Here is a 14,982-nt window from a genome sequence, read left to right as displayed (position 1 = left end):
TGTCACTCTTCAGCTCATCACTAGCAAGTTAAAATTTTGGGAAAAACACAGGGCTACGACTTTGGAAGTTTGCAAATCCCTTATTTGGCTATTCCAAATCTCGTGTCTTCTGTTCTTAACGGCTATATTCAGAGACCGGTCAAGAATCTGCGAAACAGTGACGTGTTTTTCTTCTTTCATACCTAACACCTTCTCATTTATTTGGTGAACACTCCTTAAAAATATGAACTTATTAACCAAGTATGTTGATCATAAACCCATCCTTAGCATGGATGTTGTTTGACACCAGTCCAGAGATTCAAACTTGAGATTGACTTGTATTGACAACATACTGCTACCCAATAGCATGCAGAAGTGTTTCCTAACTGTCATCTTCGTCGAGTGAAACAACTCAGTTTGTGTCTTTAAAAATAGTCTATATCATTTGAATGTAAAACAAAACAGGTGAGGATTTCAAAGATGACTTTGGCAGTGTCAAATACACAATGACAAATCTCTTGTTTCTCGTGTTGCATCTGGGAGTGTAAAGCCTCAAACCAAATGTGTCAACAAGCAGCAGAGCAGCCAAAACCTCTTCCCAGCTTGCTGTGATCACAGTCCCAGCTCAGATACTGGATCTGGGGCCTGGCGCTTGCTAGGGGAGCTACTTCATAGATGTGAGGCAAGGAAAGGCATTCACACCTTCGCACATTGTTTGGAAGCTCGCCCTGCAGGGGGAAATCAAAGTTCTCTGCTTACTGTGGGAGAAGATGAGATGGGTTCAGAGAGGAGTGTAAATAACAACATTTGGCGAGTGGAGGCGCTTTTATTTTTCCTTTGCTTACAAGTAAACACTGACAAATTCATTACCCCTCACTGTTTGTCCATACACCTACAGACAGGTGCTGTATGTACTGTGAAACAGGTCTGCACATAGGTAACATGAGCTGTGTGTCATGTGTCTGAGGTGTGAGGTGTGAGTTGAGATGCACCGGTAACTTTGGGACCAGTTAAGTACAGTGTGTGTCTCTTTTGTTTCATTCTTTGACTGTGAGTCAGTCAGAGTTTGGTCGCCGTCCTAAAACTCCAAACCTGAGGCCATGTTCTGCATCTCTGCAGCAGCAAGCAGAGGCTTCACTGTGACCTTCCATTGTGACTGCTGCATGAGTCAGACTGAGGTGGGAGGGGAGGTGCTCCTTATCCTATTTGATCTCCCGAACACACACTCTTTCCTGGAAGTCCTCAAGACACACACACACACTCACACACTCTCTTACACACTTACAGTAGGTTAACATACACAAGCAGATGCATGCACGATTGTCCAGAGACGCACCTCACTGCTCCCATAAAGACACAAACGTTTTAACTGTCTCGAAAGATAATTCCATTTCATTTCAAGAAAAAAGACGCAAACATTTCTCACCTTGTTCGCAGTTCTTGCCACCGTAACCAGTCGGGCAGTCGCAGCTGTAGGTGTTCCACTTGCTGACACACACTCCTCCATTCTGACACACTTCGCTGCTGCAAAAGTTTTTCTTCGCTGGACAACCTGAACATTAAACAAATGTACAATAATTTAAATGGGAGAATGTTGGTTAATACAGTATGTATATGTGCTATGTATTTGTTTGTGGGCAGCAGAAACATAGAAAAGTTACATATTGGTGAACACATTTACTTCAGTACTACACGTAATTGCTAGCTGCTGATATGCATTCAGAAAAAAAAAAACGGTGTTACACTTTTCTTCTTTAAAACTGTGCTCTTTTATAGTCTTTGAATGCTTAAAAATCCTGAAAAAATTACTGGATAACCCCAGACAACAATGATTCTGTCTGTTTTTTTCTGACAATTTATGGTAAAACGCCAAGCAGTGTAGTAAAAAGTGATATCTCAACCCCTGTTGTTTAAATTGATGGGTTAAGCATAACTTTGGTTGAATGTCTAACCTGCTGAGGTGCCGTTGTTGGCGATGAAGCTGGCCATGTCGATGGGTCTGCTGTCGATGCTCAGGTTTCTCATGCAGCCCACAAAATCTCTGTTCCTGACGGGGAAATCCTCGGGCAGGTTGGGAACACCGCCGAGCAACAGCGGTCCTGTCAAGTCCAGTGACCTGAAGATGACACAAACAAAACACAAAAAAGATCAGGGTGAGATCCTACAATGGAAATGTAAAATACTCTGTTTGCCCAAGTGAGAGAAACCTTAGTTAGAGTCAAATATGGACAAAGAATAAACCCATATTCTGACTATATAATAGACAGAATACACAGGATTCAATGATTTATGGACTATACTGTAACCAAAATGAAAAAAATATGTTTAAAACTGTTCTTTTTTTGTTTTTTTATCACTGTGTAAACATCACGGCCCTGAGTTGACCCCAGAAAGGGTGACTGAGGTAACCCACCAACGCTTACCACGAGAGACCTTTCTGAAATGCGGTTATTGTGACCCAGGTTTTAAGCTGTCACAAGGATAACTGCTAGCATCATCGTGACAAAGTCAAAGTCCGCATACTGGGTCATGTAGGAAGCTGCTTACACCCCGTGCCCCTAAACACTCAACATCAAAGGGCTTTGAGAGACTTAATGTGATGCAATGCTGCACAAAAACAGTCTAAACCTCTGAATGTATGAGTTGTGTGCATACACAACACAAACAGCGTTGCTTGGCTGGGAACATGTGGAGCTTCAAAGAGTCTTTAAGGAATCCGGTGATGGAAATCCTGAAATAAATCAAATGCTACTGCATCTTGGACGCAATTGTAGAGCCATAAATTGTAGTGGATCATCAAGGCAAATCAAGGCAAGTTTTTTTTGTATAGCACATTTCAACAATAAAGCTATTCAAAGTACTTTACATACGCATTAAGACAAAGTATAGCATATATGCTTATGAATAATCCAACCTGATAGATGAATACTTCACATCCTGAGTACTATAAGTTTTAGGTTGAACCATTCAAGTTTGAGTTATCTATTCATGACAGAGAAAATTCAGTTTCTGCATAAATCAGTATGAAATTATAAGTTTAGAAAATGATAAAATAACTGGTTTATAAATGGTTTGACACAATGTACAATAAGACTATCTGGGGACACAATACATTCAGAAATACAATATAATGACAAACTATTGGTGTGAGAAGTGAACCCTGAACTAAATTGGAATTCTATTTAATTTCCAAACGCAATATTTATAGGAATGTGTCATTAGGGACATTTGTACAGGGACACACAGTGTAGTATGTTGCCTCCAGAGTGTAAAGTTGTGTAATGTAAAGATATATGGGGGGAATAGCAGGATATAAGTTTATATATGGGATATCTGATACAATAAAGTAATTTTGACAGTTAGATGAAAAAGTCGATACCACTATCACATCTGTCTGCTAAATATAAGGCTATTGCCAGCTGCTTTTTCGCTCAGCTTAGCATAAAGGCTGGAAACAAGGGGAAAACAGCTAGCCCGGCTCTGTCCAAAGGTAACAAAATCCATCAAAATCCATCAAAATCCGTGGGGTTATGTGCCGCAATCATTTCTTGGCTGGGACCAGTAACTTCCTAGAGTCTGCACTGGTTGGCTGGTAGCTTCTCCCAGATGGATTAAACAAACAACATAAAACCTGTTAATTGGTGAGCTTTAGAGGTGCTGGTGTATTTTGCACCATGTCAAACTATTGCTTTAAACTGATTTCACGCTTAAAATAGTTCTTACAGACTTGTAAGAGACTTGCAGTACCTAATGTGTGAGGTGAGTGGCTGGTACAATAACTTGCGTGCAGGCTTATGCCACAGAGTTTTTCTTATTCTGGTTTTTCAAAAAAGGCTTAAAATAAAGTCACTGCCAAACGGAAAGCCAAGTGGTTCCCATTCTGTACGTCAGCCACACTGGATCATGTCGAGACATTTCCCAAAGTGAAACAAAAAAGACTTTTTGCTTGTCTTCACCACTTTCCACACTAATATAATGTATATATGTATACATTTTTGTTAATTCCACAGTTTAAGTATCCTCTAAATGCTTTCTATGTCCTGCAAAACAAGTTCCTAAAGAAATGTAACCTATTAGCTCCTTTCTTTGAAACTCTCTCTCTCTCTCTATTTTCCCCACCCTCTGCACACTGAATATGTCCCAGCATGCTAACTTTCAAAAAGACTCATAAAAAAAAAAAAAAAAAAAAAAAAAAATGTTGTAAAAAATTATTAGTCTACGTTAAACATACACTAAGTCAAGTTAAGCCGTGTTGAGATGAGTTTTTGCCGGTCTAAGACCTCGTTTGACAGCAGAAAGGCCACGAGGATGAACTCAGATTAAAAGACAAAAAAGCAGATAATGACGGCAGAAGGAGAGTTGTGTAATCTGTTCTAATGGAGGTAAATTGAAGCCCCCAAGGTATAACATGTGAGTCTGACTGGTTTGTGTGGGATGTGTGTGTGTGTGTGGGTGTTTGTGCGTGTGTGGGATTGGAGTGAATGACAGTTAAGACCTACAAAAAAAGAGAAAGAAAAAGTAGAGTGAGGTTCCATAATTACTTCTTCTGTCCAGTCTGGGTGCCCTGAGCGGCGCAGGAGTAGTTGCCGATCTGCTTCCCAAAACGGATCGCCATGGAGATGTCACAATCGTCCACGGCAACCACGGCCACCTTTTCACCAGAGGGTCCATGGGGGGTGCCTAGACGCCCGATGTTAGGCTGAAAAGTAGAGTAAAATAAAGGTTAAACTCAGTCATACATAAACATTTACACAAATAATGGAGTAAAGAAGTGCATCCGAGGATCTAAGGATGCTCTGTGTTAGAAAAGAAGAACCACAAAGTGAGTCACATGTGTTGTCTGCTTTTGCTCGCCTGAGTGCCAAAGTAATATTTTTGCAGCGTATTGTTATGGTAAATTCCCTCAACTGATTGAATTTAATTAAAACATTTCATGCTTGATTTCCTTCTTTGTTTCTTTTCATCCAATCTGAGAAGCTTGGCTGTGGCAGCACTTGATCGTGTGGGTCAGCGCTACGCAACAATGTCTCGCTGACTTTACCTTACGCGGAGTAGAAGTACACAGGCCTTCTCTTGGCTTAAGATGACAAATAGCCCATTGTGCGTGAGCTCGCACCTAATGATTACAAAGTAGGCTAATTCCTCCATAAAGGCTTGTGGCCGGCGAATGTTGATCTGAGAAAATGTGGATCAGCTTAAAATTCAGGCCACCAAATCGCTTCAGTTTTTCTTTTTGTCACATCTAACCTGAGACTGAAGTTCAACGGAGCGTCTCCTTGACAATAGTGGCCTTGGGACAGGAAGCAGACAGAATTTAATTCCAAAAAATATTTCCACTACTATTTTTGGGGTGAACGTAAAGCATTTTGTTTAAGATATGAAGCCACTGTGAGGCCTTTTTTTTTTTTTAAACAGACACGTGCTAACATTTTGAAATTACGACATAGCCGTTACATTTCCTCGAAGAGAGGGGTTTACAATAGATCAAAATGATTAGGCACCTCTCTCTGCTATCTCTCCAGGGAGAGTGGTAAATCACTTGACTACAAAAACACTCAACAATGGGACTACAGATCCCAGATCTGATCCCAGTACAGTGTTTATATAAGGCACCCAGGCTGTTTAAATGCTGACAGTTTGAGCGATAGCCAGAGAGAATTTCAAACCGCCAAGGTTGTGAAAGCAAGAATTACTTGTTGAATGAACTGTTTACGACAGCTAAATTTGGGCAGTTTGTTGCATTGTCTTGTGTCATATGAATTTAAGGGGAAAAAAAGAAGTAAAAGCATGAAAGACGGGGAGAGAAAATGACAGGCGGAGAAGAGACAATGTGTGTGCATGTGTTTGTCTTCTGCATAAATAGGATTAGAGTAATGAGATACTGGTGGGGCACAGACACAGCAAACAAAAGAAGAAGGGGAAAAAAAAAGAGGGCAAAAAATAGAAAAGAGGGAACGTCGGACAAATACAGGGAGGTGGACGGGCCAGAAATGGGAGACTGAAAGAGAAAGACAAAAGAGAAGCTGGCAGACAAGCACAACATTAGCAAAAGAGTCGCAATGTCTTCTGTTTTGGCTCAGGTGGGGTCTGGTCAGGGCATAGTTTCCAACCCACAGGGGGTTGTATTGTAGTATATCGCTGCCCCTCCCTTCATCATGCCCTGTTTTCCACTGATTCCACTGAAAATACTTTCCACAAAGACGAGCAGAAAGGCCAGCTGAACTGTGCTGTTTTCTTTCTCTTTCACATATAATCTCAATCCAACTGTCCTTCTGTTTCTTTTTTTCAATTTTCACACAAGCTAATTTGTGTCATACACAATCACACACACACACTGACAGGTGACGGAAAGAGAAAGTATTTGTTCCACTTTCCTGTGGAAGTGTGACAATAGACTGCACGGCCTGCATGAGTCACTTGAGACATGGTTGAGGAGCAAGGCATCATGTCTACTATAAATGTAGAACATAACATCTGTGGTCTGTGATCTGACAAAGAGCAATAAACATGAATTGCTGGAAGGTACACAAATAATGTACATGTACACAAAATCATTACTTTGTTGTCATTTTACACAATGTAGGCTACTGTTTGCTCATTCAGATATTCACAGTAATAACTGGAAAAAATATAAATTTGTAAAAGTAAGATAATATATAATTTGGTGTATTTAACTGATAATAAGTTCCATTATATATTATTATAGTAGCCAATGTCAGAACAAGAGTCAAAAGTCCAAATACATTTGATTTACTTAAATGTACAACAATGAATTTTGATTGAAAAAATTACTTAAATGATTAATCGATTAACAAAATAGTTTCCAATTAATTTTTAGTCTATTAACCAACTAATCTTTGCATCTCCAAAGGTAATTTAAATTCCTATTTTTAAAAATGTGACTAAACTGTACTGAGCCGGGGTTTACTGTGTTGATTACATGCTTCTCTCTCCGATCTGAATATAATATATGGCCTTTTGCAGACTGTACTGCATGTATGTGTGTGTGTCAGTAACCTGTAATCATCTTGTATGTGGAACATGTATAGCCGTCATGCTGGCAGGAAACCCCACCCCTGTCCCTGGCAGCTGGCCAATTAACCCTCTGTGCAGGTACCTGCAGGTGACTGCTTGTGTTAAACCCACCCAACCACCCCCACCTTCTTACGTTGCGGAGATTCGTCTTTTTAGTTGGCCCATCCGTGAATCTCTTAACTCTTAAAGCACCAGTGTGTAGGATTTAGTGGCATCTAGTAGTGCGAGGTTGAAGATTGCAACCGACTGAAAACCCCTCACCCTCCTTTCAAGCACGTAAGAGAACTTACGGAGGCCACGAAACTTGTGAAAAACATGAGTGACCCTCTCTAGATCCAGTGTTTGGTTTGTTCATTCTGGGCTACTGTAGAAATATGGTGGTGCAACATGGCAGGCTCCATGGGAGAGGACCCACTCTCCATGTAGATATAGAGCGCTCATTCTAAGTTAATGAAAACACAACAGTTCTTATTTCAGGGTGATTATACACTAATTAAAACATACTTTTACTCCATTACACACTATTTCTGACAAGCCCATTCCACTAGATGGCACTAAAGGCTACATACTACACCTTTAACTGTTGCACTATAATTTAAATAAATAGAGGATGGGCCCTAGCTGCTAATTTTGATTGACATAAATTAAATCTACATCAGGTGCACCGGGGCAGAGTAACAATAGACACTATGTGCATTCTCCGGTTTTGGTCAGAAAGCAGCAGTGGTCTAAAGAAGTACAAAATGTTGGCACGGTTCAGCCAGCAGCAGGAGAACAATGAAGACCCACAACATGAACAAGTTGAACGTTGAAAGAAACTCAACAGTGGTAAAGGAAAGTAGACTAAAGGGAGAAAAAGAATAGGAAGGAACAGTCACTCTCCTCTTCTATGTGGCCAAATTTCCAGTACAAAACAACAAAAAATTGCTTATGCTATGAATTACACACTCTAGTTGATTAAAAAAGCTCCCAGAATGGAAAAAACCCTCTAAAAAAGCCAATTATGGGTTTAAAAAAAAGAAAAATCAGACAAATTTGAGTCAAACAACAGTGAAATACATACTTTTCAAACCAATCGTACAAAGAAAATGAGAGGGAGAGTGTCAAGATTTTCAAGAGAGCCACAAAAGATAATTTGTGTGACAAAGCAAACCACTGAGTGAGTACACTCTGCTAACCGAGGAATCCGTAGACACGGTGATTATGATCTTATCGTCCCTTTTGAGTTCAGTGAAGCAGGGAAGAGTTGAGATAAAGGCGGAGGAAGACAGGAAGCAAAACATCGGGGAGAGACCCTGATGCCGCTCATAATGGACCCGCAACTCAAATCTCAGGGGGGTGCAGCTGTTATATTATATGTGTTGATAATTCATAGACTGACACGAACACACATGTACGCATGTAATGTTAAGTGTTAAACTGCATACATTTAGAGTATGTGTGTAATGTGTATGTAATATGTAGGGGCTATAGGAGCATTACTGCAGCTGTTAGTTTGTAAGTGTTCCCACGCAAGAGAACTTCCACACACACACATTCACGCACCGTTACTACATGTATGAACCAAACATTTAGTGTGTTTATTGACAAAGAGTCGAGTGTCAGTGAGAGTGAAAAGGAAAGCTTAATATAGATTCTTATAGAATAGAATATAGAATATATGTTTCTTAAATATTTGGAACCTGGTTTTTAATTTTACAAAACAGAGATGGAATTTATATTTATTCCTTCTAAGTACAGGTCACTTGAAAAAGCTTTAATAGATTAAAGAGAACATTTAAGAAAACAACTTACAAGCTAACAGCAAATTCTTATGTACAAGACTTTTTGCAATTGATATCGTGTCCTCAATTGAACGCTTGGTGTTCAGTTAGCTGTGTGTGTGTGTGTGTGTGTGTGTGTGTGTGTGTGTGTGTGTGTGTGTGTGTGTGTGTGTGTGTGTGTGTGTGTGTGTTAGGTGTCTAACTACGGCCGGTAGAACTGTATATAGTTTCAGTTTCTTGCTGACCCCTCATTTTAAAGTGCACTTGGCCCTCACTTTGAGGGGCCCCACGAGAGTCTCTTATTTACCCTCTGCCCGTATCCAGGCTGTTGAAGATTCCCTCTCTCTAAGGTGTCGTCTCCAGGGGCGATAGGCTTGCTGCAGCCATGGCAACGCACTTGATCCCTACAGCTAGCCACAAAGACGAGGAGGGCATGAGGGCACGAGCGCGCTGGATGAACACACACAGATGCACGCACCAAAACTACACAGAAACATGATCAATACTGCCACATGCAATCAAAACATACACACATTCTCTTCCTCTGACAGAGACATACACACACACACACACACACACACACACACACACACACACACACACACACACTGACACCTCTATTACCATCAGGTGGCTTGTCAAAACCGACACTCAACCAGCCCTGCAGCTGAGATAAAGAGCCTTGCTGTGCTGATTGAGTTACACGTACAACAAAATTTGACAGCTTAAAATACTGTCAAGATGAGTGAAAAATGACCAGGAAATGTGTGTGTGTGTGTGTAGAGGGTGGGATGGAGGGAATACACACTGGTGATTATGTGTTTGTACGTGTGTTTGGGGAGCACGGGAAGGATGTCTGCAGAATGTGTTTGAGCGTGTGTGTTGAGAGAGTGAGTGAGCGAGCGAGCGTGTGTGTGTGTGTATGTGTGTGATGCAGGAAGCGGAGAGTGGAGTTGCACATGGCCACGTGGTTCACTTTGCTAATAAAGGAAAAGAGGCCACACTGTCTTTTATTTTATCTGGGCTCCACTGAGGAAATGCCATTGTTCCTCTGACTCTTGGATGAAAATTACACTCGGTGGATATTCTCCTGATGCTAAAAGGTGTGTGTGCGTGTGTGTGTTGGTGCGTGTGTGTGTTTTCCCAAGCTAAATTGAAGTAACCACAATAAAAGACCAAACATGTTTTTATTATCATAATGCATCTATAAAGAAACAGTTTCAGTGCTGCACCTTAAACTGGAGCCAAAATCAAGATGGGCAAGGAATCAAAACTAATATCTCTCTTAGACATCACCGCCATCAGCACACAATAGGTGTGTATGTGCGTGTGTGTGTGTGTAAAGTTGATTTTTGGCCCTGTCATGCACAGGCTAGTGTGTCCCATCCTACCTCTGGCAGCAACAGACTCTGTCATGTCCATATTACCTCACCTGCCCTCTGGCTATGTAAACCTAGAAGTGTGAATTATACGAACGCGCACACACACACAAACGCACACACACAGAGTTCCGAGAGGCTTTACAAAAGGCTACCATATCCCATGTTCAAGGCTATATGTTTCTACTGTCTTCATCGGCTCATCACACTTCCATCTATCAGTGTAACAGATGGACAGTGTCCATTGTTGGCTCGAAGCTTTCACACCGTAAAACAAATGTGTGGACAGCAGAAAACCTGAGGTAATGGTAACTGTATCCTGTTGGAACAGCTTCGAGAAAATGCCTTCTACAACTTTACAAACATGGCCACATGCCTGTTGACTGACATCAGTGCGATTACTATCTGATTTATACTCTTTTAGTTTTGTGTCTTTTACCAATTTTGTATGATTAATCCAGAGCTGCTTTTCTTTGGTCTTCTAGATGTGGCACCTTACAAGAGTTTAGTCTGGAGAAAATATGTTTCATCACACGTTTGTTGAATTTTAAACAAGGTAGATAATCATGGTAGTCAGACAGAATTGCTATTTTGCTACCATTTTTTGTTGACATAATGTGATAGAATGATGACTTTCTACAGACTTTATTTCAAACGAGATTAGATGGGTTGACACTGCTTTATTGCACCGTGATTAGCTGTTATATTATTAGATGTTCATATTTTAGAATACATATGTAAAGATATACTTCATGTGTCAACAATGCAAAGAGGACAGGACAATAGTTGTTTTTTGCTAACAGACAAAATTCACAAAAGGTGAAAGTTTCTTTGCTTTCTTGCCTGAAGTTTGGTGAGAAAATTGATGCTACTGCCTTTTTCCCCCATTAAATATGAAGCTAACCCAACTGCCAGTTAGCTTAACTTAGCATAAAAACTAGAGACAGGGTGAAAACAGAGAGAAAAAAAGCTACTTTGTAAAAATCTTCAACATCCAACTATTATCCAAATAGGCTTGTAGAGAGCATACAGTAGCATTAAGCAATTACAGATCATAAGTACTGCAATTAATGCTCTGCTGTAAAAGCGGTGGCACAATAAAACCTGACTTGAGAGGGATCATATCAGAGAAAAGAGATAAGATAAGTTGAAAGAGGTAGAAGAGAAAGAAGGGGAGATGAGAGAGTCACATTTCAATGTAACCCGCTAAGTCCTCCAACTTAATTTCTCACCTCCTCAGCATTTTTATCCTTAGTCGTTTCTTCCTCCCAAATTCCACTGTCTGTCTCTCTCAATGTTAATAAAAGGTTTAGGTCATGCTAGGTGAGGTGTGTGAAATCTCCTCCTTTCTGTGACACATACGCACTCCCTAACATCACAAGAGCAGGGAAGGAATGAAAAAAAAGAGAGACTAGGTTAAGAGATGTAGACAGATATGAAAAAGAGAGGTGTAGGGAGTTAGGCAATCATGTATGAAGGTGGACTGAGGTGACAGATTTATCTTCATTCCTCAATGACACAATACAGTACGCATCTGCCTCCCAATGACTGGCAACTCACCCATTTAAGCACACACACACACACACACACACACACACACACACACACACACACACACACACACACACACAACCGATGGGAGTGTTTTAAAGCTGAGAACGTTTAGTTTTCTTGCATAGTGCTTGTTTCAATATCTCACAATAAGGTACACGATGAGGCTCATCCTATTGTGGGATATTGAAACAAGCGCTGGGTCAAGACCCTCTGCCTCTATAAATGAATCCACGTTGTAGGTGGAAGAATACAAGCTAATATTACTGTGTTGATGCATGCAAAACTTGCATATCATAATTTATGTAAAAGGATTTAACCTTTTTGGGTGCAAACAAATCTCTCAAGACAATCCCATAAAAGTAGTTAGATGTTGAAAATACATTTGCGTGTACAATAAAAACTAAATTCAGTTTTTTTCAAAGATAGATATCTCTTCTGGCTGCTCCAGCAGAAATTAAAAGCTCCAAGCTCCATGAAATATTTTAAAATTTCATAAATCTCCATTAAATCCTCATCATTCCTCATCATTGATTTCTTAACTGCATGTGGACCAAGGACCATGAACTATCTGTCTAGAGATGCTGAAGGATGGTGTCATCCTGCATATCTGTTGTTTCCGCATTAATTCCTGCATTTCTTTCTTCTTCATTGATTTGATTGGCTCCAGGCACATATCCAGTCACTTTTACTCAATTAGTTAATACTACAATCAGTACCTGACAGTTATGGATCTTAGATGTATAACAAGAAAAGATTAAGGATACACTCTAAAATGAAATCCCATCAAAGTAAATTACAGTCTTAACAGAAGTGTTTGAGCCCAGAGACATACGCTGTCCGTGTCCATTACAAAAGCCATCTCCAACGACTTCTGAGAACCGTTAATCCTCCCTGACAGAATCGGTGCTTCGGCCTGCCACTCTTCTGCCAAGGAAAACACAATCACTGCTCCCAAGGTGTCTACCTACCTGTCTGCCTGCCTGCCTGCCAGCCATCGCTCAGACATGTTTATTTCACCTGAACAAACCTCAATGGGGGAAGTCAATGAGAGCTGACAGGAGGAGAAAATCTTACTGTTGCATTTTGGCTCTACAGCACTGGCCCAATTTTAGACACGAGTGGTCTTTCCAGTGAGATAAAGAAGTAGAAGAGGAGAGTGATTCATATAGTATGTAGATGAAAAAAATGTATGCACACATGCGCTACTAAATGAGAGCTAGAAAGAAGCGGCAGTGGTGAAATGAAGCTACTCCTCGATGAAAGAGAGTTGTTCTGTAACTGGAAGAGCACTCAACACTGTAACTATCTGCTTAACGAGTACAGAACGTAACCTCTGACCCCTTGACAGTTCAATCCTGGTTATGTTCAAGAGGCCACATTATGCATATTTCCAAGTCTATATTTACAGCATGGGGCTCTACTGGAATATAAATCACACAATCTTATACTTAGCCTTTACACACTCTGTTCAGCCTCTGTCTGAAGCTGGTCGTTTCAGCTCTTATCTCTTTAAGGGAGCCAACTCAATTCTCATTGGTTAGCTTCCAGAAGCTGTGTCATGGCCAACGTCTGCTTCATAGGGAGGCTACGTCAACACACTATAGTAGTAGGATTTACTCTTTACTCAAAATGTCAACTTCTCAGACACATTTGTACATGTTTGAGTCAAAATCCGATTGAAATAGGAGAATGGACAACGCAGTCAACACATGGAAAAACCTTAGCAACAAACCTTAGCAACCTAGCTTGACCTGACCTAGCCTGATCTGACATCAGCTCATCAGCAAAGTAGAATAAAACGTTGCTATTAAAGTGTTCGGAACAAGTTGAAACCCTGGCTTTTTACTTGAAGGTAGAGTTTCTTCAGTAATCGCAAGTTTTGGAACTTTGATCATGTTTAGCATACAGAGGACATCCAACATTATGACAGTATCTAAATAACAGAAAATCACAGGAAGCATAATGCGGTCGTATTCACACACTGGAGAGCTGCACGTGTAAAAAAACACTGAGTCTTTGAATTCAAATCTTTCACTTTATGCCACTGTTTGTGCTGAAAGCAGAAAATGAGAGTGCCTGGTCATGCAAAACCAGGCTGAAGCAGAGTATGAAAGTCCAGTTTTTGTAAATGTTTTACCGAGTGAAACATTCATGATGTACTGTGAGGCGGCACATTACATCCAAACTTCACCAAAAAGTCAAAAACAGGACAAACAGAAGAAAGACAGGTGACAACGTACGAGTAAGACCAAGTCAAGACACCTTCTATGGCAAATACCAGAAAACCACACCAAAAACTACAACAGCCTCTTCTACAGTCCAGACATGACCAGAGCCAAAGACGCCATGTTACCTCTGTACATCTGATGTAAGAACATAGCAGACTGTACTAGAAGCAGAGCACGGACTAGGAGACACTGGGGGGGGTTAAAAAAAAGGACCACCAGTGGGGACTAGGCTAGAGGTCAGAGGTTACCTCTTTCTGATTGAGCTCCAGCCAGGCAGTATAGAGCGGGAGCCGCAGAGCCCCACTGGAGTCCACCAGACTCCCCCCTTCCTGGGAGAGAGACACCGTGAGAGAGAGAGAGAGACACACACATACACACACACACATATATACACCGCGTTAGACCTGCAGCCCGCAAGCAAGCCAAGAAAGTCTCGTAACAAACTCATATTTTCGCTTCAAACTAAATTTAAAACCTGCACTAATAAATAATGTAAAATGATGTTAAGTATACATAAGGGGGCTTTGTGTGTGTTTCATCTGTATTTGCAGCCGTTACTGCTCAACAAAAGACGTCAAATATTGTTGCCTGCATGTACAGTATGTGTATACAGAAGCATGCATGCTGCAAGTGTCTGTGGTTGAATTTTCTACTACCCAATTTTCCAACAATAACGACAGTCAAAGCACAACGTAATTCCTCTGTGGCCACTTCAAAAACACCTCTCCCACCATCTCACACAATAGGCTACAACTCAAACACTGCCGCCTTTGGACAAAGGTGTTTCTGGCAGATTTATATCACGCTGGGAAATATTATGCTATTTGAGGAGCAGGTAAAATTTACAGCAGGAAAAACAGAGAATATTCATTTTTGGCTCAAGCATGTGAAAGCTTCGAAAGCGGCATCAACATTTGAACAAAGGGTTGAGACACAAAACATGGGATCGGAAGCTGGGATTGATGTTTTCATGCAGCAGCGTTAGATTGCAGTGTGTTACAATAATGCCTGAGTGATTAGAAGCACTGAAGAATTTGTGTGTTT

At 40.7% G+C, this 14,982-nt stretch overlaps 1 protein-coding gene across 1 annotated transcript in view; it reads right to left on the bottom strand.

The window, feature by feature from the left end:
- celsr1a (cadherin EGF LAG seven-pass G-type receptor 1a) overlaps window positions 1-14,982 on the bottom strand; it is an 87,260-nt gene that overhangs the window by 21,168 nt on the left and 51,110 nt on the right. The window contains exons 7-10 of the mRNA XM_062443409.1: window positions 14,187-14,267; window positions 4,521-4,678; window positions 1,932-2,095; window positions 1,406-1,531 (exon numbers count right to left, since the gene is read on the bottom strand). Of these exons, the coding sequence (XP_062299393.1) occupies window positions 1,406-1,531; window positions 1,932-2,095; window positions 4,521-4,678; window positions 14,187-14,267 (529 nt within the window). The remainder of the gene's footprint in view (window positions 1-1,405; window positions 1,532-1,931; window positions 2,096-4,520; window positions 4,679-14,186; window positions 14,268-14,982) is intronic.

The sequence above is a fragment of the Scomber scombrus genome, chromosome 22 (assembly GCF_963691925.1).
Source record: "Scomber scombrus chromosome 22, fScoSco1.1, whole genome shotgun sequence".
NCBI lineage: Eukaryota > Metazoa > Chordata > Actinopteri > Scombriformes > Scombridae > Scomber > Scomber scombrus.
Note: the sequence above shows the minus strand (reverse complement) of the source record. Positions and strands in the feature narration are given on the sequence as shown.